The sequence below is a fragment of the Suncus etruscus genome, chromosome 2 (assembly GCF_024139225.1).
Source record: "Suncus etruscus isolate mSunEtr1 chromosome 2, mSunEtr1.pri.cur, whole genome shotgun sequence".
NCBI classification, from domain to species: Eukaryota; Metazoa; Chordata; class Mammalia; order Eulipotyphla; family Soricidae; genus Suncus; species Suncus etruscus.
Genome location: NC_064849.1, coordinates 100,472,417 through 100,498,167, shown reverse-complemented (window position 1 = coordinate 100,498,167; position 25,751 = coordinate 100,472,417). Strand labels below are relative to the sequence as shown.

Below are 25,751 nucleotides of genomic sequence, written 5' to 3'. Positions count from 1 at the left end.
CCTTCTGCATGCAAGACAAATGCCCTACCTCCGTGCTATCTCTTTGGCCCCTTCACTTGTAATTTTCTTTGCCAAAATAACACAAATGGGCCAGAGAAACATTACAGTGTAAGGCACTTGCCTTGCATGTGGCTGGCTGACCCAGGTTCCATCCCAGGAACTCCATAAATTCTCCTGAGCCTAGAGCCCCGTTCCCCCACCTCCAAATGTACAAGTGCTATTTCTGAAAACAAGATTGGTTAAAGTAGATAAAGATCAAGAGATGCAACTAATATAGTAGAAAGGTTGACCTGCATTCAAACCCCAGCACTATGTGACCTTCTGAGTACTACAAAAAGCAGCCCTCAGAAAACTAAGGGAAAAAAGGACTAGGAAGAGGAGACTATTGTGCCTTAGCTGTTATGAACTCAGGTTAATCAAGCCTGTCCCAGAATGCAGACATGACTGTTAACAAGTGTGAAGGCATAGTGTGTGCCAAACTCCCTCAGGTTTGGCATGTAGCCCCAGCATGCTAGTCCTTCTTGTCTTCATTGGTCATAACAGCCTGATTTTCCAGGCTCTCACTCACAGAAAATTACTCGGGGGCAGGGGGGCACAGCCAGCAGTGCTTAGTGGGCTACTCCTGGCTTTGTGCTCAGAAATTACTCCTGGCAGGCTCGGGGGACCATATGGGATGCTGGGGATCAAACCTGGATCTATCCTGGGGTCATCCACATGCAAGGCAAATGCCCTATCGGTGTGCTATCACTGTGGCCCCAGAAAATGACATTTATGTAAGTCACTTTAAGTTCTTTGTTAGGGGAACAAATACTGTAGATACTTAAGTATAAGCCAACCTCCCCCCCCCCCAATTTTACCTTAAAAACTGGGAAAACGTAGTGACTCAAGTATAAGCCGAGGTAGAAAATGCAGCAGCCACTGGTAAATTCCCAAAAATAAAATACATATGGGGCAAGCGCAGTAGGCCATTTGTTTGCCCTGCGTACGCTAACCTAGGATGGACCATGGTTCGATCCTTTGGCATCTCTTGTGGCTCCCCCAAGCCAGGAGCAATTTCTGAGTGCATAGTCAGGAGTAACCCGAGCATCAGAAGAACCAAAAAAGAAAAGAAAAAAAAAACATATATATATACACCAAAAACAATTACAATAATTGAGAAATCAGTAGGTTAAATGTTTTTCGATATCTATTGCTAAAGAAAAACTGTAAACTAGTAACAATAACTTTAAAACTTTAAATAAAGTGCAGAAAACTCTAGCTTAACAGGTAATCAAGTGGGGCCGGAGAGATAGCATGTTTGCCTTGCATGCAGAAGGTCAGTGGTTCGAATCCCGGCATCCCATATGGTCCCCTGAGCCTGCCAGGAGCGATTTCTGAGCGTGAGCCAGGAGTAACTCCTGAGCGCTGCCGGGTGTGACCCAAAAATCCAAAAAATAAAATAAAATAAAAATAAAAATATAAAAATAATAAAAAATTAAGTAAAACTGATAATCAAGCTAAATCACAAAGGTTAAAATTCTTCAAAATTGGATTTCTTCTCCTGCTCATCTGTATGTCCAACCAGAGCTTCAGCTGTATCGGATGTGAGTGTATCAGTATAGATATTGTCAACATCACTGAGTCCACAGCTATCTTCATCACTGCTGTCATCTCATACATAGTGCAGAATATTGTGGGTTAAATAGTTCAGTGGCATACAGTTCAGTTCAGCTGCAGCCTACCTCTTCAGCTCAAAGGTGACTTGGGACTGAACTGAAGCACCGTCCCCTCCAGCAGACAACAGCAGAGGACTGGAGACTAAGTGCATTTGATTTGGTGTGTGCACTGAATCAGATAACCTGTACGAACCAAGTATAAACCAAGTTCGGGTTTTTTCGGCCCAAATTTTGTACTGGGAAAACACGGCTTATACTTGAGTATATAGGATAATTTAAATTGATAAATAACTGAACCTTTTTCTTAACGGTGTAGATTGTTTTATAGTTTGTTTAATTAAGAATCAATGGCTTGGGCCCGGAGAGATAGCACAGCGGTGTTTGCCTTGCAAGCAGCCGATCCAGGACCTAAGGTGGTTGGTTCGAATCCCGGTGTCCCATATGGTCCCCCGTGCCTGCCAGGAGCTATTTCTGAGCAGACAGCCAGGAGTAAGCCCTGAGCACCGCCGGGTGTGGCCCAAAAACCAAAAAAAAAAAAAAGAATCAATGGCTTTAATATTTAACTATGGTATTTTAATGTTATTCATTCTTTTATTCTGTGAGTATGTGTTACATATTATATTCTGTTAGAGATACATATGGATTGGCCCATCATCCATGTCTTATACTTAATTCTTTGTCATGCCATTACTTGTAACCCATTTTTATGTTTATTGCTCAGAAACTTAAAAAAGGCTCTTCATTTTCCTTCCTCTGTTACATGTTTACCTTTTTCCTTGGTATTCAAGCTATATGTATGTTGTAAAATATTTAGAAAGTGGGGCCAGGGCTCTACCCAGGCAGGTAGGGCGGCTGTGGCTGACCAAGGTTCATTCCTCAGCATCCCCAGGTCTCCTGAGCCTGCTAGGAATAACCCCTGAGGCTGGTAGGTGTGACCCAAAATCCAAAAAAAAAAAAAAAAAAAGGAAAGAAAGAAAAAGAAAAAGAAGCTATTTAGGAAGTCTGACTTTTTTAGGACCTGGGCCACTTGATAATGCTGAGGGGTTACTTTTGACTCTGCATTCAGGCATCATTGCTAATAGACTTGGAGGACCTATGGAATGCCATGAATTAAACCAGGGTTAGCCACATGCAAGGCAAGTGCCCTAAGCACTCTACTGTCATTCTATATCTATTTTATAGGCACAATACAAATACTCCTTATCAGATACTGTTTATCATTTCTTTTTGTTAATTTGGTTTTTGTGAGCCACACCTGGTGCTACTTAGGGCTACTCCTAGATCTGTTCTCTGGAATCATGGGCTCCATAAAGAAACTGGGACAGCCATATGCAAGACAAGCGACCTACTTACTGTGCTATTACTCTGTCCCCATCTGTCATTTCTTAGCTTCAGCTTGCTGTCTATCCACAGTAAGATTTTGTTCCAGTTGGTGTATTATATGTTCTTTTCTTTTCACTATATCCATTTTGTTTATGTAGGCTACATTAAATAAGTTGGCAGCTATGGTTTTTTTGTTGTTGTTTTTTGTTTTGTTTTTACCAGCTATGTTTAAGTGATGTTCTGTAAGTAAATTGAAACTCTTACCTTAGTTAAATGTTTAGTTAATTTGGGTTGTTTTTTTTTTTTACAGATGAGTGGGGTATGAAGGGAAGGTGCTTTTAGAAACAGAACAGCTCCTTAATATAGTCTATTATATATGACCTAAAAAATTCTCACTGCTAATTAATGTGATCTATGTGCTTTGAGATAAGGGAGAAAGTTCTTTTGGTTCTTTTTGGTTGACATGAAAATTAGAGAAACCATAGCCATACAGGACAGGTTAAGTTAGACTTCAGTAAAAGATATTTTGCCCTAATGCAAATAATGTTTATTTCTGTCTGATCTAATTATCAATCCTTAAATTTAGTTACTTTGATTACAAGGTGCTTAGTTAAGTCAAAGCCTGGTTTAGGTAATTAGGAAGGAGAGAGACTCACATCAATGAGATAGAGATATGCACAGAGCTTTTCTGTCCCTGTAAGTCTTCCTTCATAATGGTTTGTGATGATCGAGGCTTGAAGGAAGAGATATGAAAAGAAAGACATAGAAGGGCCAAAGCGATAGTACAGTGGTAAGGCGTTTGCCTTGCATATAGTTGACCTAGGATGGACCCATATGGTCCACTGAGCCTGCCAGGAGCTATTTCTGAGCGCAAAGCCAGGAGAAGCCCCTGAGTGCTGCAAGGTGTGTCCCAAAAAAACAAAAACAAAAAATTGTTAATTGTTAGGTTTTAGTCATACAATGTACACCATCCTTGAGCAGTGCGTGCCCTTTCTGCCCTGATGTGTCCTGGTTCCCTCCTGTCCCCCATCCCCACTGACTCTAGACAGCCAATTTACTTCTCTCTCTCTCTCTCTTTTCTCTCTCTTCTATCCCTCCCTCCCTCCCTCCCTCCCTCCCTCCCTCCTTCCCCTCCCTTCTTCCCTCCCTCCCTCCTTTTTGATACATGTAATTTTCTACCCTTACAGCACTGAATTGTTGTCCAGAGTGATCAGTTCCAAGTATCATTGTCCTAGTTGACCTTCTCTGTTCTTACTGCATTCACCACTCTTTGTGGCAAGCTTTCTACACCATATTGTCTTTTGTTTTTCTTATATCCCACAAATGACTGAGATTATTTTATGTCTATTCCTTTCCCTTTGGCTCATTTCACTCCACATAATAATCTCTATGATCATCCATGTTTATGCAAATTTCATGAATTCATTTTTCCTGACAGCTGCATCGTATTCCATTGTGTAGAGGAACCACAGTTCCTCTAGCCATTCATTTGTTGTTGAACACCTAGGTTGTTTCCAGGTTCTAGCTATTGTAAACACTGCTGCTATGAACATAGTACAGAAGGCTCAAGTTTCAAGTAACTTTTTGTTCAGTTGATAGAAAATAATGCACCATAATTGAAGTGTGTGTATCTTGGACCCTTGAGAATTCTCACAAATAAAATAGGTGTGTTTTTTTTTTCAGCACAGAAATTTCACTTCAGCAACGACTAGAGTACATTGCTCGAGCCATTCTTAGTGCCAAAAGCTCCACTGCCATTTCATCGATAGCTGCAGATGGTGAATTCCTTCATGAGTTAGAAGAAAAAATGGAAGTAAGTACTAAAAAAGGACATGTAAACTTAATCTAAATTGAGTAAACATGTTATTCCTTTTACCCCTTTTCCTGGTATATAGCAGGACTATAGCGGTCAGTTTACTTATATTCTAGTCTCAGGCCATAGAGATGACAGAATAGAACAGGTGTGCAAGAAGCGACCTCTGAGCATCAAACTGGGAGGTGGGGTTTTGTACTTAGGAATCACTCCTGATAGACTTAGGGAATCGAACTAGGTGTAAAACATTGCAAGACAAGCCTTACTTGCTTTATTGTCTGTTCAACCTCCCCCCCTTTTAAAGATATCCTTCACGTCAGATAATGTAAGTAACTATTGATTTATCATATAGATTTCATTCTGTCTAAACTAGGTTTCTAGGATTCAGCTTCAAATCCAAGATACACTACAGCGGCTGTATTCCCATCATTCTTCTGTGCAGGATGCAATTTCTCAGCTAGATTCTGAGCTAATGGACATCACGAAGGTAATAAGAAAAGCAAGTTAGGATTTGTTGCAGTCACCTAGTAGTGGAATGATTCCACTGTTGGCACTGTTCTTTTATTCTGTGGGAAAACTTGTCTATCTTCTCAATATAAGCTTCTCAAATGATAAGCTGGGGCTACTATCACCTAAGAGATTAGACTAAAGAGCCAGAATACTCTATCTAGACAGGCAGCTGTCAAGAACCTACCAGCTTCCACAGAGACCTTGTTAAAACTCATCACCAACTATTTTATGGTCTTGCTTCTTGGAAAAGTATTTTGCTTAAGGATTGGGAAAAAATGACAGAACACTTGTTTTATGTATGTGAGGTTCTGGGGCCAGAGAGATGGCACGGCCGTAGAGCATTTGCCTTGCATGGTTGTTCAAATCCAGGCATCCCATAAGGTCCCCCTTGCCTGCCAGGAGCGATTTCTGAGTGCCAAGCCAGGAATAACCCCTGAGTGCCGCCAGGTGTGACCTCAAAACCAAAACCAAAACCAAAACAAACAAACGAAAACCCAAAAAATCAACAGCAACAAACGTATGTGAGGTTCTAGGCTTAATCCATGAGAGCAGACAGGTACTTTGCATAATTTTTCAAACTTCTCAAAAGTATAACTTTATAGGCAGTTCCACCTTGCTTTATTCCTGAGCATGATTTAAAGAAGATATATCAGTATTTCCATGATTCTTTTGTCCCTTGGTAAGCCAATACTAATTCCAAAATTAGAATTAGAGTTTTTTGTTTGTTTTTGTTTTTGCCTTTTGTTTGTTTTGGGTCACACCTATCAATGCCAGGGGTTATTCCTGGCTCTGCATTCAGAAATCACCCCTGGCAGGCTCAGGAACCAGATGGGAGCCTGTATTCAAACCACTGTCAGATGGGGCCGGAGAGATAGCATGGAGGTAAGGCAGTTGCCTTTCATGCAGGAGGTCATTGGCTCCAATCCAGGCATCCCATATGGTCCCCTGCGTCTGCCAGGAGTGATTTTTGAGCATGGAGCCAAGAGTAACCCCTAAGCATTGCTGGATGTGACCCCCCCCCCCCCAAAAAAAAATCAAACCACGGTTGGTCCTGGGTTGGCTGCTTACAAGGCAAATGCCCTACTGATGTGCTATCTCTTTGGCCCCTGCTTTTGTTTTTTTGTTTGTTTGTTTTGTTTTGTTTTTATCACAGCTGGCAGAGCTGAGGGGTTACTCCTGGCTCTGAGCTCAGAAATTGCTCCTGGCAGGCACGGGGGACTATATGGGATGCCGGGAATCGAACCAACTTCCGTCCTGGGTTGGCTTTGTACAAGGCAAACATCCTACTGCTGTGCTATCTCTCTGGTCCAGAATTAGTTTTCTTATTCTAGTATTCTAATACTGTGTAAAATTAATATGAGCATCTTTTTTTTTTTTTTTTTTTTTTGGTTTTTGGGCCACACCCTGCGGTGCTCAGGGGTTACTCCTGGCTGTCTGCTCAGAAATAGCTCCTGGCAGGCACGGGGGACCATATGGGACACCGGGATTCGAACCAACCACCTTTGGTCCTGGATCGGCTGCTTGCAAGGCAAACGTCGCTGTGCTATCTCTCCGGGCCCTAATATGAGCATCTTTAGAGGTGATGGGGCAAAATTCTAGTATTCTAATACTGGAATTCTAATATTAAGTAAAATTGATATTAGAGCATCTTTAGAGGTAATGGGGCTGGAATAAATACTGGAATATAAAGAAATATGTATATATATATATAAATATATATAAATAAAGACTGAAATAAATACCTCTGTTTTGGAGTGGTTTGGGACCACACCCTAGTGATAATCAGGGTTACTCCTGAATATGTGCTCAGAAATAGCTCCTGGCTTGGGAGACAACATGGGACGCCAGGGGATCAAACCACAGTTCGTCCTAGGTCCTAGGTCGTGCAAGGCAAGCACCCTACCACTTTCGCCACCACTCTGGCCCTGTGACATAAATACCTTTGACTCAGGTTATGATCTTTTTCGTTTGTTTTCTACTTTTGTTTATCAAGTTGTGATCAATTAATGATCAAGTATGAACAAATAAACATCATTTCTATAAAGTAAGGCACCTGTAATTCACAAAGTTATTCATAACAGAGCTTCCAAAATAACAATATTCTAGCATCAAGCTACACTCCCATCTGCCGTTGCCCCAATTTCCTATCACAGCTCCGCCTGCCTCCTTAGCCTGCATTTTTTTTTTTTTTTGGTTTTTGGGTCACACCCGGCAGTGCTCAGGGGTTATTCCTGGCTCCAGGCTCAGAAATTGCTCCTGGCAGGCACGGGGGACCATATGGGGCGCCGGGATTCAAACCGATGACCTCCTGCATGAAAGGCAAACGCCTTACCTCCATGCTATCTCTCCGGCCCCACACTTTTTTTTGTTTGTTTGTTTGTTTGTGGTTTTTGGGTCACACCCAGCAGTGCTCAGGGTTATTCCTGGCTCCAGGCTCAGAAATTGCTCCTGGCAAACACGGGGGACCTTATGGGACGCTGGGATTCGAACCAATGACCTCCTGCATGAAAGGCAAACGCCTTACCTCTATGCTATCTCTCTGGCCCAGCCTGCACTTTTTAAGTGTGGTTATTGTAGTTTGGGTCGAATGCTGACAGTGCTGTTGTCTCTGATTCAATATGTACGTCATTGCCCTGCGTCCCTCCCTTGTTACCTCCCATTTGCCTCTTCAGTTAAGCAATTTTACATCTAGAACTACACCACCACCAATTTATAAGAATGGTAGATACTGGAGTAGTTTTTATTTCTAGGGATTGTATAGATCTTAATTTTGGTGTGCAAACCTCTAATTGTATGATGTTGATAACTTTCTCCTGCAGCTTTATGGGGAATTTGCTGACCCATTTAAACTTGCAGAGTGTAAGCTTGCGATAATTCATTGTGCCGGTTATTCAGACCCTATATTGGTACAGACACTCTGGCAAGATATCATAGAAAAAGGTAAGTACTCACTTTTAAGTAGTTTAGCATAAGCTGTTTAGTATCTTAGTAGAGAAATACAAGCTGCTAACCATTTGTAGAATGACAAAACATGAAAATGTACAAAATCTTCCTCTACTAAAGTAGGAGATGAGCAAATAATACTTGATATGGCAGAGGTTAGTTTTGTTTTTTTTTTTTTTTGGTGGGGTTTTGGGTTTTGGGTCACACCTGGCAGTGCTCAGGGGTCACTCCTGGCAGTGCTCAGGGGTCATTCCTGGCTCCACGCTCAGAAATCACTCCTAGCAGGCTTGGGGGACCATATGGTATGCCGGGATTCGAACCAATGACCTTCTGCATTAAAGGCAAACGCCTTACCTCCATGCTATCTCTCCAGCCCCAGAGGGTGGTTCTTTTAAGCAGTGGTTTCCAACCATTTCATACCCGCATCCCAGTTCTGGAATGCAGACTAGCTATTGGAAAACTCTGGCTGGTCCTTCAACAGAACGTCCCAGTGAATATTCCTTAGAAAAAGGACCTGTCACTTGGGCTTTATGTTAGTGAGATGGTTCTTTCAGCAAGGGATGAGAGAGCTTAATAAACTGAGCACATGTTTTGCATGTAGTCCTCTGAACACTAAGCCAGGATTAGCTTTTGAGCATGTCAAGATGTGGCACCCCTCCCCATACACAAACACACACACACACACACACACACACACACACACACACACACGCGCGCGCGCGCACAAACATGCAAAAGGAATCTCCTGGGGCCAGAGAGATAACCTATCAGTTAGGACATTTGCCTTGCACACTGACCTGGAACAGACCCGGGTTTGATCCCCAGCATCCCATATAGTTCCCCAAGCCTGCCAGGAGAGACTTCTGAGTGCAGAGTCAGGAGTAACCCCTGACTGCCACCAGTATGACCCCAAAGCAAAACAAAAAAAGGGTTTCTAATGACATGTTTCTTTCAGAATTGAATGAAAGTGTGACATTGAGCTCTCCAGATCGGATGCATGCCCTTAGTCTCAAGATCGTACTCCTTGGCAAAATTTATGCTGGCACTCCTCGTTTCTTTCCTTTAGGTAAGCAGTGACTGTTGGTGCTGCAATAAAGAAATGATTTCAGTGTTGTTTGTAATTTTTCATAGTATTTTTGTTCATATTATTCATTTTTAAAAGAAAGCCTTTCAAAAGCTAGTCGGGTTAATTAATGGAGCAGTTGAAATGAAACTCTGATTTTATTAACTTTCCATGTCTGTTTTTCTTAGCTATCCATCTCATCTGGTCCCTGAGCCTTCTAGAATAATTTCTGAGAGCAGCACCAGGAGTAACCCCTGAGAGCTCCTTGGTTGTGGCCCAAAAAGCAAAAAGGGGGGGGGGGGCCTTTAAAGAAAAAAAAAATGTTTTGTTTAGTTTTGTTTTTCAGGGCCGGAGAGATAGCATGAAGGTAGGGCATTTGCCTTGCATGCAGAAGGTCATTGGTTTGAATCCCAGCATCCTATGTGGTCCCTTGAGCGCTGCCGGGTGTGACCCAAAAACCCAAAAAAAAAAAAAATAAAGAAAGAAAGAAGTGTTTTTAAAAAACCTTCTCCTGGAGGGGATAGAGTCAGGAGGGTTCTTGCATGTGGCCAACCTGGGTTTGATTCCTAACACCCTATGTGGTCATTCTCATCTTCTGTCATCTTCTGTCCCCATACCCCAGCCCTGCCAGGATTAAGCCCTGAGCACAGTATGTCCCAAAATTGGAAGGAAAATTAGATTTTTCCCACTATAAACTATTTAATATGAGTGTTGGAGTGTTGTTTTTTAATTTAGTTTGTTTTGGGGGGGGGCAGGGAGGTTTTTTATTTTGTTTGTTTTCTATTGACCTGTTTTTGTTTTTGTTTTTTGCCCTACCTGAGTTGCTCAGTGGCTACTTCTGACTCCATGTTCAGGTTTTGCTCTGGTGGTGGTTATGGTTTAAACTTGGTCTTCCTCTATGTGAAAGTTCATCATGCTAGCTCTGGCATTTTTCCCTTTCCAGATTTTATTGTGCAGTTTCTGGAACAGCAAGTTTGCACTTTGAACTGGGATGTGGGTTTTGTATACAGACAATGAGTGAAATTGGAGTGTCATTGCTACTAGACTACTGGAAGTATATGATCACTTGTTCAAGTCACGAGGTAAGGAAATTGCAAGTAGAACAAAAATTCCTAAACTGAGTTAGTTAACTTCCTATTTCTACCCTATGAATGTATGTTCACTGCACACTCAACTTTATATATTTGCTTTATTTGATGAGTTTGAAAGTTTGCTCTGGGTATTTTAAAATCTTAATAATTTGAGTCTTTGTCTATATGCCATTATAAAATATTATTTTGAATTGTTATTATTATTTTTTTGGTTTTTTGTTTTTGGGTCATACATGGCAGCGCTCAGAGGGTTTACTCTGGCTCTCTGCTCAGAAATCGCCCCTGGCAAGCTCAGGGGACCATATGGGATGCTGCAATCCCAAACCCCCACCGACCTTCTGCATGCAGGGCAAATCACTACCTAACCTCCATGTATCTCTCTGGCCTCTATTTTGAATTCTTATTAAAAATAATTGTATAAGGGCCGGAGAGTTAGCATGGAGGTAAGGCATTTGCCTTTCATGCAGAAGGACTATGGTTTGAATCCCGGCATCCCGTGTGGGTCCCTTTGCCTGCCAGGGGCGATTTCTGAGCAGAGAGCCAGGAGTAACCCCCGAGAGCTGCCAGGGTGTGACCCAAAAACCAAAAAAAAAAAAAAAAAAAAAAATTGTATATTGGGGGTTAGAGTGGATAGCACAACAGATAGAGTATTTAACTTGCATACTACAGCCAACTGGGTTCAATCCTCAGCATCCCATATGATCCCCTGAGCCTGCCAGGTGGGAGTTCTTTTTTTTTTTTTTTCCTGTTTTATTTATTTTTTGGTTTTTGGGTCACATCTGACTCTGTGCTCCGAAGTCCCTCCTGGCAGGCTCGGGGGACCATATGGGATACTGGGAATCAAACCCAGATCCATCCTGGGTTGACTATATCCAGGGCAAATGCCCTAGTGCTCTGCTATCACTCCAGCCCTACAAGAGTGACTTCTGAGTGCAGAGAAATAACCCCTGAGAGCTGCCAGGTATGTCTACCCCCTTGGACTCCCCAAAATTGTTTGCTTGGCTTTTGGTGTAATAGGCTAAGCACACAACATTAACAATCATGGGGCCCAAACTTTCGTTTGGCAGGTAGTACATTTGTTATGTATGCAGCTGTCCTGGGTTTGATCCTTGGCACCCCATATGGTTTCCAAGCCTTTGCCTGGGATGATTCCTGGGCATGAGAGCTTTGAGCACCAACAGGTTTGACTGAAAAGGGCAGCAGTGCATCTAAACTGCAGTGCGTAGCGGCCCAGCATGATAGCAACAGGGGTAGGGCCTTTGCCTTGCATGCGGCCAATCCAGGAAGGACTTAGATTCGATCAATGGCATCCTGAATAGTTCCTTGAGCCAGGAGTGATTCTGAACACATATCCTGAGTGTCACAGGCTTGTGGCCCCAAAAAGCAAAAATAAATAAAATTCAGTGCGTAAAAGTATATCATTATAATCAGGCTGTGTGTTTTATAATACTCTGAAAGGCAAGAGATACAAATAATTAATTGACAAGACTTCACTAGTTACTTCTGCCTCTTGGGATCTGACTTCACCAGCGTTATTTACAGGCTGGGAGGGTTTGGGGGGGGGTGTGTGATCCTACCCAGGCAGATTCCGGGACCTTGAGTTCAAAACCACGCTCTATACTGAGCCACATTCCTGTCCTGCTAATGACTGTTTTAACCAGCATAACCGGTGGGAGAAAACATGGCTGACAGTTTTCCTTACAGTTCATGATGCCTTTTCTTTATAGGACCCATTCTGGAGCAGGATCAAGAAGCCACTGCATCTTTTGGAGTGTATACATGTACTATTGGGAAGATATGTTGAGAATCCTAGCCAAGTTTCAAGTTGTGAGAGGTAACTGAATTAGAGATCCTATTACAGAAAAAGGTTTGAAATATCTGGAAAATAACTATTTCAGCTTCAGGAAAAGCCCTGGGAGAGATCCTCCCCACTCCCCCTCTTTCCTCTGCTTCTGCTCTCCTCTTCCCCTTCACCTCCCCTTCCTCTTTTCCATTCCCTGAGAGCGCAGGCCTCCCACATAAGTTTGACTTTCCATCTCTGGTCATTTTAGATCTGGATCAGGAAGAGAGTGCAAAGGGCCCTGCAAGAGCTGTTTGATTTAGCACCACATGGTCCTCTTGGGATCAACCCCCCACACCCAATAACGGACACATATAACACACCCCAATCCCACCAACTGTGCTCAGGACTTTGGACTTAAGACTCACTCCTGGAATCACGTATAGTCTTGGATATGGAACCCAGATCAGTTGCTTGCTAATAATGCCCTGCCCTCTGTACTCTGCAATGCATCTAAATAGTAACTATATTATATCGCTAAACATAAATGAAACGATAGAGTGTTTTTTCCCGTATTTTAATTCTTAGCCTCAATCCTTTCTCTCTCTTTATTTTTGGTGTGTGGGGATCACACCCACCAATGCTCAGGGGTTATTCCTGGCTCTGCACTCAGTAATCACATGGTGATAGGATGGGAAATTATGGGATGCCAGATATCAAATATATAGGTAACTGATGAGATTTTTTTTTTTAAACAGGAGAAGATTTACAAATCTCTGCCTGGATGCTGTTTGTGGTTATCTGGTTGAACTTCAGTCTATGAGCTCTACAGTAATAGTACAAGCCATCACTGGGAATTTTAAATCTCTCCAGGCTAAATTAGAACGTCTTCATTAATTTTTGTGATTCATTTTCATTCATACAATTTGATCTGTAAAATAAACATTCAGCTAAGTCCAATTATCAAATGCTCTAATTCTAAGAAAAATTTTCTTAGCAGTGTTTTTAATGTGACTTGTATCTACAAACTACTTTTTCCAAATGAATTCTTTTTTGCTACTATTCAGTTTTTTAATTAGGATAAAACAGTTGAAATAAGATTATGTTATATCACACATAAATATTAGAAACTTATGGGGCCGGAGAGATAGCATGGAGGTAGGGCGTTTACCTTTCATGCAGAAGGACGGTGGTTCGAATCCCGGCATCCCATATGGTCCCCTGAGCCTGCCAGGAGCGATTTCTTTTTTTTTTTTTTTTTTTGGTTTTTTGGGCCACACCCTGTGAGGCTCAGGGGTTACTCCTGGCTATGCGCTCAGAAGTTGCTCCTGGCTTCTTGGGGGACCATATGGGACGCCGGGGGATCGAACCGCAGTCCGTCCTAGGCTAGCGCAGGCAAGGCAGGCACCTTACCTCCAGCGCCACCGCCCGGCCCCAGAAGCGATTTCTGAGCCTAGAGCCAGGAGTAATTCGTTACTTGCTTGGTGTGACCCAAAAATAACTAAAATAAAATATGGGGCCAGTGAGGTGGCACAAGAGGGTAAGGTGTCTGCCTTGCAAGCACTAGCCAAGGAAGGACCGGGGTTCGATCCCCTGGCGTCCCATATGGTCCCCCCAAAGCCAGGGGGCAACTTCTGAGCGCTTAGCCCAGGAGTAGCCCCTGAGCATCAAACGGTGTGGCCAAAAAAAAATAAAATAAAATAAAATATTTAGAAATTTCTTTTAAATGTAACTACATGAGAAATTTTGAATTATTTTTTAAGCTAGTATAAGAATATTGATATCTAATTATAAATAAACCAGCTAAACATGTACAGTCAGTTACATAATACTGAATTTTATAATAATCTTTAAGTAGGCAAATAAATACTTTAAAACATTTAGGTTTTGGGTTCATTTTTTTTGTTTTGTTTTTGGAGGGGAGGTGAGGTTCACACCTGGTGGTGCCTCAGAGATTATTCCTGACTCTGCACTCAGAAATCGCTCCTAGCAGGCATGTGGGGGACCATGTGAGATACCAAAATTCGAACCACTGTCCATCCTGGATCGGTTGAGAGCAAGGCAAATGCCCTATTGCTGTACTATCTCTCACTTGGGTTCACATTGAAAGAAATTTTCTCTACCTGCTCTTTTGGTTAGTGGCAATACTTAAAGATTGAAACATACCCTGTTCAGCTTTTATTGTTTTGAGCAAATAATATACATGTAACTTTCTTTTTTTTTTTTTGGTTTTTTTTTTTTTTTTGGTTTTTGGGCCACACCTGGCGGTTCTCAGGGGTTACTCCTGGCTGTCTGCTCAGAAATCGCTCCTGGCAGGCACGGGGGACCATATGGGACACCGGGATTCGAACCAACCACCTTAGGTCCTGGATCGGCTGCTTGCAAGGCAAACGCCACTGTGCTATCTCTCTGGGCCCACATGTAACTTTCTTAATATATGTAATTTTCTTTCTTTAAAAAACTGGAACCAGAGCAGTGGTGCAAATGGTAGGGCATTTGCCTTGCATGCACTAACCTAGGACAGACCATGGTTCGATCCCCAGCATCCCTGAGTAATAATATAGCCAGGAGTAAACCCTGAGCATCACCAGATGTGGCCCAAAAGCCAAAAAAAAAAAAAAAAAACCCAAACTGTATAGACAGATAATATCACTTTATTTCTATGAGGCTCTGGGTTCACAAAAAAAAAAAAAAAAAAGTAAAATTGGGATAGCTAATTAAGAGTGTGGTATAATAGGAAGGAGAATCATGGGAATAAAGACTTGGACTCCTTTCATTTCTCCTAAATGTTCCCCTTCTGCCTTTAGTTCCTGCCTGCTGAAGTTTTTGTTTTTGTTTTGGGGCTACCCCCTGTGTTGCTCAGGACTTACTTTTGGTTCAGTAATCAATCACTCCTGGTAAGTCTTAGATCATATGAGGTACCAGGAATTAAACCCAGATAATTTCACTATTCACTGTACTGTCTGGCCCTTGGATTAAAAAAAAGTTTTTTTGGGTGGTTTTTGGGTCACACCCAGCAGCACTCAGGGGTTATTCCTGGCTCTACACTCAGAAATCACTCCTGGCAGGCTCAGGGACCATATGGGATGCCGGGATGAACCACCGTCCCTCTACATGGAAGGTAAACGCCCTGCCTCCATGCTATCTTGCCGGCCCCTAGATTAAATTTTTTTTTCTCACCTCCCCCAGATTAAAATTTTATGTAAAAAATTTAAATATGGGCTGGAGGGATAAGCACAGCAGTAGGGCATTTGGCTTGCACCTGGCAGAACCACAACAGACCCCGGTTTAATTCCCGGCATCCCATCTGGTCCCCTGAGCCTGCCAGAAGCAATTTCTGAGTACAGAGCCAGGAGTAACCTCTGAGTGCCTCTGGATGTGGCTGGCCCATCCATCCCCCAAATTTAAATATAGAACCAGTGCCATAGCACAGATGATAGGATGTTTGCCTTACATGCAGCCAACCCAGGCTGGACAGTGTTTCGTATCCCGGCATCCCATATGGTCCCCCGAGCCTGCCAGGAGAGATTTCTTAGCACAAAGCTAGGAGTAGCCCCTGAGCGCTGCTGGGTGTGGACCCCCCCCCCCCCAAAAAAAAAGTTAATTTGTTAAAAGCATGAAAAGTAGGTAACTCTAAAGGAATACAGGTAATAAGAAAGTTAAATAAAGCTTAGTGGGTTGTTGCCAGATTCTGGCTATAGCATATAGCACTGCAATATATAGGGTGTGCAGAAGGCCTTTTGGGGTTGTGCTTTGTGTTTCTAGGGTATATCCCTAGAAGTGGGATAGCTGGATCCTATGGGAGCTCAGAAGCTGTGGTACATATATATTATGGAATACGACACAGCGTCAGGAAGAATGAAGTCATGAAATTTTCCTATATAAGAATGGACATGGAAACTTACGCTGAGTGAAATAGGTCAGAAGGAGAGAGATAGTCACAGAATAGTCTCACTCATCTATGGGGTTCAAGAAAAATAAAAGACATTATTGTAGCAATACACAGAGACAGTAGAGATGAGGGCTGTAAAGACCGGTCCACGATATGAAGCTTACCACAAAGAGTGGTGGGTGCAGTTAGAGAAATAACTGCTGACAACTATCATGATAGTGGTAGTGAGAGAAATAGAATGCTTGCCTCGAATACAGGCAGGAGGTGGGGGAGGAGAGAGGTGGGTGTCACTGGTGGTGGGAAGGTTGCACTGGTAAAGTGGGGGTGTCCCTTTTTATAACTGAAACCCAGTTACAAACACATTGGTTATCATGGTGCTTCAATTAAAATATTATTTTTAAAAATAGAGACTAAAGGAAAAATTTTCAATTAAAAATAATAAAGATGGGCCGGAGAGATAGCATGGAGGTAAGGCATTTGCCTTTCATGCAGAAGGTCATCGGTTCAAATCCCGGCGTCCCATATGGTCCCCCGTGCCTGCCAGGAGCAATTTCTGAGCATGAAGCCAGGAGTAACCCCTGAGCACTGCCGGGTGTGACCCAAAAACCACAAAAAAAAAAAAAAAAAAAAAAAAAAAATAATAAAGATTAGTGATATTGTTGAAAGCTTAAATTTTGATCAAAAAGCTCTGAGGATCCTCTTGTCTCTGATGGGAAAATGGATTAGAGAAGCAAAATCAAAGTACACAAATATAACCAAGAACAGAAATGAAAAATGAATAAAGCACATTAAGAATGTCATGTTATGTATTATTAGTATGTCATTATACTATGTATTAGACTATATACTATACTATACACTACATTACAGTACACCACACTCCATTATACTGTACTGTTATACCAATATTATACTGATACATATCATATACCATATATCATAATGTCATGCATCATATTTGTATATTCATATAGTATATATTAACATATTTTATTAATATATAATATAAGCATTGGGACCGGAGAGATAGCACAGCGGTGTTTGCCTTGCAAGCAGCCAATCCAGGACCAAAGGTGGTTGGTTCGAATCCCAGTGTCCCATATGGTCCCCCGTGCCTGCCAGGAGCTATTTCTGAGCAGACAGCCAGGAGTAACCCCTGAGCACCACTGGGTGTGGCCCCAAAACCAAATATATATATATATATATATATAATATAAGCATTACTACATATATGTCTAATATATAATATATAGTGTGTCTATTAATATGTATGTTCTATATGCTGATTTATATGCTTATATATTGCATACTGATATGTAATGTATACAAATATATACTAATATATGATGACCTTATATTAGAACTATATATTAGTATACGTAAATAACTGTCATATACACGCTATGTTGTATATATTATATCAGCATATGTTATATATAGGCTAATGTTTACTAATATATAATATATATTAGTAATCTACATACTGATAAATATGTACTTATACTAACTCACTTTCAAAATCACAGCTTTTAGACATAAAATTATGTACTTTTATATAATTCTGAAAGTTAATATTTTACAGCATATCTATCTAAATATCAGGTGCTTGAAGGAGATAAAATTATCATACCACTTCTGTATTGCAAGCCACAGTATCTAGAAAGAAAGAAAAGTAATAAATAAGTCTCTCAGAAGAGAAGGCAGGGAATAGGCATAGGGAAGACAGAGGGAAACTGTTGACACTGATGGTGGGAATTGGCACTGGTAAGGGTGTGTACATTGGAGGGCTGAAACTGAATTATGAATAATTTTGTAAATTTGAAAAAAATCAACAATATGAAGACTTGTAACCATGGTGTTTAATAAAGCAATAAAATTTTAATGACCCCCAAACCAAAACAATAGAATGAATGATTTCTTTTCTTTTTTCTTTTTTTTGGTTTTTGGGCCACACCCGGCGTTGCTCAGAGGTTACTCCTGGCTGTCTGCTCAGCAATAGCTCCTGGCAGGCACGGGGGACCATATGGGACACCAGGATTCGAACCAACCACCTTTGGTCCTGGATCGGCTGCTTGCAAGGCAAGGCAAATGCCGCTGAGCTATCTCTCCGGGCCCAGAATGAATGATTTCAATCAGACTTAAGTAACAAATTCTACTTGAATAAATGTGACTGAAATGATAGTGGGAAGAAAGTTAAAAATCATAAATTTGGGGGCCGGGCGGTGGCGCTAAAGGTAAGGTGCCTGCCTTGCCTGCGCTAGCCTTGGACGGACCGCGGTTCGATCCCCCGGTGTCCCATATGCTCCCCCAAGCCAGGAGCGACTTCTGAGCGCATAGCCAGGAGTAACCCCTGAGTGTTACCGGGTGTGGCCCAAAAACCAAAAAAAAAAAAAAATCATAAATTTGGGGCCCGGGCGGTGGCGCTAAAGGTAAGGTGCCTGCCTTACCTGCGCTAGCCTAGGACGGACCGCAGTTCGATCCCCCGGCGTCCCATATGGTCCCCCAAGCCAGGAGCGACTTCTGAGCGCATAGCTAGGAGTAACCCCTGAGCGTCACCGGGTGTGGCCCAAAAACCAAAAAAAAAAAAAAAAAAAATCATAAATTTGTATGCCCTGTGGCCTATGGTAATCATGGAATCTCTGATCTCTTGTGACCTCAATGGCCAGTGATGTCACTGATGTCTATAGAAACAGGACCCTGTTTGTTCTAGTGTTATTTGCTGTAGGCAATCAGCAAGTGCAGATTCAAAGTCCAGATGGACTCTGAAGAATTGTATCCCCATTCTCCCATGACACTGGCCTAAGGGACCAGTCCCATTCCAGGTCTCTCTACCTCAACCTGCTCTGGGCAATGAGTGTTTACCTCATGTTACTCTTTCTCGTGAAGAAGGTAACTCGATTGTACCAGGTAAGGATGCAGGACAAGTTCCTGGGGATTTCATGGTAGGACAGTGTCTCATAAGGAAACAATTCAGAGGAGCCCAGAGAGATAGCACAGCGGCGTTTGCCTTGCAAGCAGCCGATCCAGGACCAAAGGTGGTTGGTTCGAATCCCGGTGTCCCATGTGGTCCCCTGTGCCTGCCAGAAGCTATTTCTGAGCAGACAGCCAGAAGTAACCCCTGAGCAACGCCGGGTGTGGCGGCCCCCCCAAAAAAAAAAAAACTATTCAGAGAGACACAGATTGGGGAGTCTAAGCCAGGCTAGAACATCAATCCTCTAGCAGACCAGAGAGAGCCAAGAGTAGAGGTTCAGGGGAGCCTATTACCTCAAGTTCAGAGACTATTTGGGTTCTTTGGCTGGGTCTGAGGTCAAGAGCCACTTGCAGGGCTATTGGAGAACTGAAATCTCAGCTCTGCATAACACAAGAGACCTATGTGGGGGACCACTCACACAGGAGTCCCCTTGTTGGGCTGCTTAGGACAGGGGAGACAAGTTTCTGAGAGCCTCTTAGCAGAGTGGACCAGGATTCTCCCTGAGGTGGTCCATGGATCACTGGGCCTTATGCTAGGAGTTTACTTGGTAGAGCTAGCTGATACCACGGGAGAATGAAACAGTTGTAGAATCTGTGTCAATTATCCCTGTCAATTACCCTGTGCACACTCAAGTCTTCCTCTGCTGCTCACCCACGGCTTCTCTGAGTTGCCCAGAGTCCCCACCTCACTCTTCTTTCAGCGTTGGAGGGAAGAGAAGAGGAGACTTCCTTTACTGAGAGGTAAGGAGCCAACCTTCACAGTTCTCCAGGGGGACTCTCCTCTCTGTCCTCAAGTCCCAGGCCATGAGGTCTGAGGATGTCAGCATAGATACCATCCCTCAGAGAGCCCAGGGAGGCCTAGACAGAACCTGAGGGGTTTTGTGGAGTCCAGCTGACTGATTTTGTGCATTTTTGAAGGGCAGTGACTGCTGCCCCCAGGTGGGCGGGGGGTTGGGGGAGGTGAAGGATGCAGGGGACTTGTGCCTTTGGACTTAGTCACATTGCCTGAGTGCTTGGATAACAAGTTCTCTCAGGGCTCCCGGGTGGTTCTGACACCACAAGATGGTCTGCCAAGCCTTTGCCCAGAAGTAGGAGCCTTTGTGCATAATTGTGTAAGTTAGGCAGGTCCTGGGGGTTCAGAGACAGCAACAGAGCAGGCCAGAGTCACCCTAGACCCAACCAGCAGCTTTGCTGCCACCCCTGACAAGCACCCCTATCCCTGCAGCCAAATTCCTGTTCTTTGGAGGAGAGGTGACATACCACTCTGGCTATATGTGATAGTAAGGTGATTATTCTCCTCATCCTCCATCAATTTAGGGCAGGGGTGGGGGATGCCTCCACTGGACAAGTCCTGGGAGACATGAGGAGGGGTGTGGTGGCCCCATGGCAGTTGGTGGGTACAGTGACTTCATGGGGCTGTTGCGGTTGTTGAGACAGGATGGGGGGAGGGGCGGGGAGGAATCCAGAGCCCCATTCAGCTGGGCTCAGGTCTCCTTTCCTCTTCCTCCTGCTCCATCCTGTGCTCTGTGTCCTTTACAGAGAGAACACCATAGAGGCGATGTATAAACCGCCACTGTTTAACATCTCGGTATGCCTGTATAAACCTCCACCAAGGAATCAGGCAGCGCTCCCACCACCGGGCTAGCTCCCACCTCTTTCAGGCCCTGGATGCCCAAGGCTGGAGTATAAGAGCAGCATGACTCCAAGGGCCACCGACCTACTCGGCCCTCCTTGAGCCATCTATGCTGTTAGACCTCATGGGCCTACTGACCAACGCGGCCGTCTTGGCCCCACCTAATGCCACGGCCATCCTGGGCCCACCGACCAACATGGCCCTACTAGGCACACAGAAAACCTTGGCCCTCTCGGGCCCACCGACCCATGTGACCCTCCTGGGCACACTGAAAACATCAGCCCTCTCTGGCAGAGCAAAAATCTTGGCCCTCTGGGGCCCACCAAACAATGTGGCCCTCACACCATGGGCCTCCTGGGCCCACCAACCGACATGGCCCTCACAGGTGCATCTCACACCATGGGCCTCCCCGGCCCACAGACCAACCTGGCCCTGCTGGGCCCACCAACAAATGAGGCCCTCCTGAGCCCACCATCCAACACAGCCCTCCCAGGCCCATCTCACACCATGGGCCTCCCGGGCCCACTGACCAATGCGGCCCGCCCAGGCCCACCAACCAACGCTGCCCTCACAGGTCGATCTCACACCATGGGCTTCCTGGGCCCACCGACCGAAGTGGCCCTACCGGGCCAATGTGGCCCTCACAGGCCCATCTCACACCATAGGTCTCCCAGGCTCACCAACCAATGTGGCCCTCACATACCCATCTCACACCATGGGCCTCCCGGGCCCATCAACCAACGCGGCCCTCATAGGCCCATCTCACACCATGGGCCTCCCGGGCCCACCGACTAATGTGGCCCTCACAGGCCCATCTCACACCATGGGCCTCTTGGGCCCACCGACCAATGCGGCCCTCCCAGGCCAACCAACCAATGTGGCCCTCACAGGCCCATCTCACACCATGAGCCTCCCGGGCCCATCAACTGACACGGCCCTCCAGGGCCCACCAAAAACCTCGGCCCTCCCAGGTCCACCAACCAACGCGGCCCTCCTGAGCCCTCCGAATACTGTGGCCCTCTATGAACCAGCTACTATCTCTGCCCTCCCGGTTCGGCACACAAACAGAATTATAAAATTCTGTAGAATGCTGTGCTGTTGCATCTGAGTGGATCAATAAACACCAAACATCTCGACCCTCCAGGGCTCACTGAACAACTTGTCCTTCCCGGGCCCACCGAACACCTCATCCCTCCCAGACCCACCAAACATCACAGGCCTCTGCGAATCATCTACTAACTTGGCCCACCTCACACTTCGGCCCTCTCAGGCCCACCAAAAACCTCGGCCCTCTCAGGCCCACTGAACACCTTGGCCCTCCCGGGCCCACTGACCAATGCAGCCCTCCCGGGCCCAACAAAAACCTTGGCCCTCCCAGACCCACCAACCAACGAGGCCCTCCCAGACCCACTGTGGCCCTTATGGGCCCACCAAAAACCTTGGCCCTGCCAGGCCCACTGAAAACCTTGGTCCTCTCTGGCCCAATGAAAACCTCAGCCCTCTCGGACCCACCAAAAACCTCAAAACTTTTGGGTCCACTGACCAACATGGCCCTCCCAGGCCCACAAATCAACGTGGCCCTCCAGGGCCCACCTCACGCCTCGGCCCTCCAGGTCCCAATGACCAATGGGGCCCTCGTGGGCCACTGAACACCTTGGCTCTCCTGGGCCCAGTTAACACCTCAACCGTCCCGGGCCCACTGAACACCTCATCCCTCCGGGGCCCACTGAATACCATGGCCCTCCCCAAACCATCTATTATCTCAGCCTTCCCAGGTCAGTACACAGATTTATCAACTTCTTTAGAAGACTGTGGAGCTTCATGTCAGTTGACCAATATAAACTGTCAAATCAAATCACTTTTTGTTGACTCTGTTGGTTTTCCTGACACTGCTAGTGGTGTGATTTAGGGGAAAGATGTAGGGAGTAGTAGTGACTCAGCTCTTAAGAGACCCCTGCTGCCTCATAGTGCTCCTTCGGGAGCCGACACCTGGTGCTCCCTCACCTGGAACAAGGTTGAGGGGCTTTCAGTGTTTTAGGAAGATATAAGCAGCCCCTTTCTCTGTCAGTGAATTAGCTTTTCATGAAAAGAATCAAGGATTCAGTGCCCCCGGAAGCATGTGTGATCTCATTCACAGGAAGGCAGGAACCAGAGGTGGACATGTTTGTGGGCGTTACTCTGAATGTTTATTGGCCACATTGAGAGTGTTTCATTGGTTCCTCTGGAAGGGACACAGGAGTACTGATGCCCTTCCCAGAACAATCCCTTGCTACAAGATGAAACACTGAACAGAGGTGTTGGGAAAAAACACTGACTGGATTGCCACCTACCCTTGGGGGCCCAAAGGGGAGAGGAGGGGAATCAATGCCTCCTGGAACTGTGCAAAGTGGGGATATAAGGAGCATTCAAGAGGGTAGGATGCGGGGCCGGGTAGGTGGCGCTAGAGGTAAGGTGTCTGCCTTACAAGCGCTAGCCAAGGAACGAACCGCGGTTCGATCCCCCGGCGTCCCATATGGTCCCCCCAAGCCAGGGGCGATTTCTGAGCACATAGCCAGGAGTAACCCCTGAGCGTCAAATGGGTGTGGCCCAAAAAAAAAAAAAAAAAAAAAAAAGAGGGTAGGATGCCCTGCATGGAACTTCCGTGTCCTTCTCAGGCAGAGGCTTGCTGCACACCCCTCCACAGCTGAGAACAGCCCTTCCCTTGATGTTGATCCTAGTGTCCACAATGTCCTGCAACTCTTGGGGATTGTCTGTGGGTCGGGGACTATGAAGACTGTCTGTAGGGAGGTGGCCAGACACAGCCTCCCTCAATGGGGTATGTTAGCAGGTTCCGCTGTGTAGACATACTGATGATAATACACAAGAGACTTCTCTCAGATATTCACCTGTCATGCATGAATATTTAGCGGAGATACCAGATATTTATGTCCTTGCCAGAGTCAGGAACATTTCCCTAGAATTCTTACATTCTTGAAGCAGGAATTCAGGGCTACTGGTGCTTGGGATCCCATCAGGGAGTCCAATGAAAATGTGTTTTTGATGCAAAGACACTAACACTACTCTTCTCAGCGATCTGTAGCAAGGCATTGCCAGGGACTCAACATGAAGTGACATTTTCTTTCTTTTTTTTTTTTTTTTTTTTTTGGTTTTTGGGTTACACCCAGTGACGCTCAGAGCTTACTCCTGGCTAAGCGCTCAGAAATCGCTCCTGGCTTGGGGGACCATATGGGATGCCGGTGGATCAAACTGTGGTCCGTCCTAGGCTAGCGCTGGCAAGGCAGACACCTTACCTCTAGCGCCACCACACCGGCCCCGGGTGACATTTTCTAGGGGGCACTTCAGTCATTTTTATAGACTTTCTTAATGCTTGTTCCTAAGAAAACAGACAGCAACCAGTTCAAAGGGCTCCAGCATATGCTTTGCATGCAGGAGCCCAGTGTCCATCTCCAGCATAACACTGCCCAAGAGATTAAAAATCAGATCCTTTGCATTGCTGTCTGTTTTCTGCCCACAAGTCCCCTTCCAAGCAGGAAAGCACACAAAACCAATACAGAGTGTGCTACAGCCGCTCTCATACACAGATGGTTAGCTCCTTGACAGAGTGCTGCCCTCGATTTCCTCCCATGTAAAGGTCCAGACTGCAAGAGGAGCTTCTGGGTCTTCATCATGTGGTCTCAGAGTCCATCACCTCTATTTCAGGGTACAGCCCTCTAGCTGCAGTTTATTCTGGAGTGCTCGTGCCCTCTGTAGAACAGTTCCATCAAACATTTGAAAAATCTCATCTAACATTCCACATAGGTCCAACTCTGTGTTGATCACACCACCACATTGGTGCTCTGGGCATGAGGTAGATGAAGGTTGTTATTTTTGTATTGTTATGGTGTTTCAATTACCTTTTACATGTCCTCTCTCAAACTGAGGTTGATAGCCACTAGAAGGACTCCGCCCATTTTCAGCATATTTTAATTTTTTTTTAAATTTTTTTCTTATTCTTTACCCCATTCTATTGCTTTTCTTTCCCTCAAACAAAACTACATAACTCGATTTATCTAGCTTAGCCTCTCAAATAGAGGGAGAAACAAGGGAGGGCACCAGGACCAAACAGATGTATGATCACTGATAGTAAGCTAGACAAAGAGGGGGCCACCTACTCTAGCAGCCCGGGTGATGGTGGGGAATATGGGTTGCAGAAAGGGAACGGGGAAGGGGGGAGGACAAACTTGATGGTGGGTATTCCCCTGATTCAATGTTAATATGTACCTAAAATACTAATGTGAAAGATATGTAAGCCACTATTTTTATAAAAATTTAAAAAAATTAAAAAAAAATAAAATTAAATTAAGCAGTGGGCAAGAAGCAAAGCAGAAAAAGTTCACTCCTTTATTTCAAATTCCCTATTGACATTTTTCTTATTTTTTTAGGGAAAAAAAGAGAAAAAGAGAAAGATAGAGGCAAATGAGGAGGGTTCGGAAGCATAGGGAGAGGGAATGGATGGAGGGAGAGGGGAAAAGGAGACAGAGGAAGAAAGAAGAGAGGAAGAGGGAGAGAGAAGATGGAGTAAAAATTCTCTATTCGGTTTTATTTTTCTTAATGTTCTTTGTAAATTCAAAATTAAGATGTCAGCAGGGGTATTTTTTCTGAGAACTCTGTTTTTGGGTGATTGTCCTTTCACTGTAACTTTACCTTGTCCTCTTTCTTTGCATCATTGTTCACATAATTAAAAATAAATTAAAAAATAAAAAAAACCACTACCAACTTGGGCACCAAACGAACAAAAAGGTATTTTGATGCCCCAACTTCCCATATTGTATACAAATAGATGGCTAACTGGTACAGATATTCTTAGACTAGGAATATTTTGGACACTTTTATTGTTCTATGGAGTTGCTGAAATAATGTGATTTTTCCATTGTCCATGTTCATTATGAAAAAGTCCTGGGCCACCTGAATGTGATATTATTGGAGAATCTATTTTCATTATAATCCATTTTGCTTCAAATTAAAATGACTAAATATCTCAGAAACTATATATACGTTCATACATTTATGTACATGACTCAATATGTATATGAACTTTG

At 44.3% G+C, this 25,751-nt stretch overlaps 1 protein-coding gene across 1 annotated transcript in view; it reads left to right on the top strand.

The window, feature by feature from the left end:
• Positions 1-13,138, top strand: part of NUP155 (nucleoporin 155) — a 75,587-nt gene extending 62,449 nt beyond the window's left edge. Inside the window, 9 exon segments of the mRNA XM_049769045.1 lie at positions 4,662-4,791; positions 5,165-5,278; positions 8,121-8,241; positions 9,200-9,310; positions 10,251-10,307; positions 10,310-10,344; positions 10,347-10,389; positions 12,103-12,232; positions 12,937-13,138. Of these exon segments, the coding sequence (XP_049625002.1) occupies positions 4,662-4,791; positions 5,165-5,278; positions 8,121-8,241; positions 9,200-9,310; positions 10,251-10,307; positions 10,310-10,344; positions 10,347-10,389; positions 12,103-12,232; positions 12,937-13,075 (880 nt within the window). The 3' untranslated portion in view covers positions 13,076-13,138.
• Positions 13,139-25,751: the final 12,613 nt, after the last annotated feature.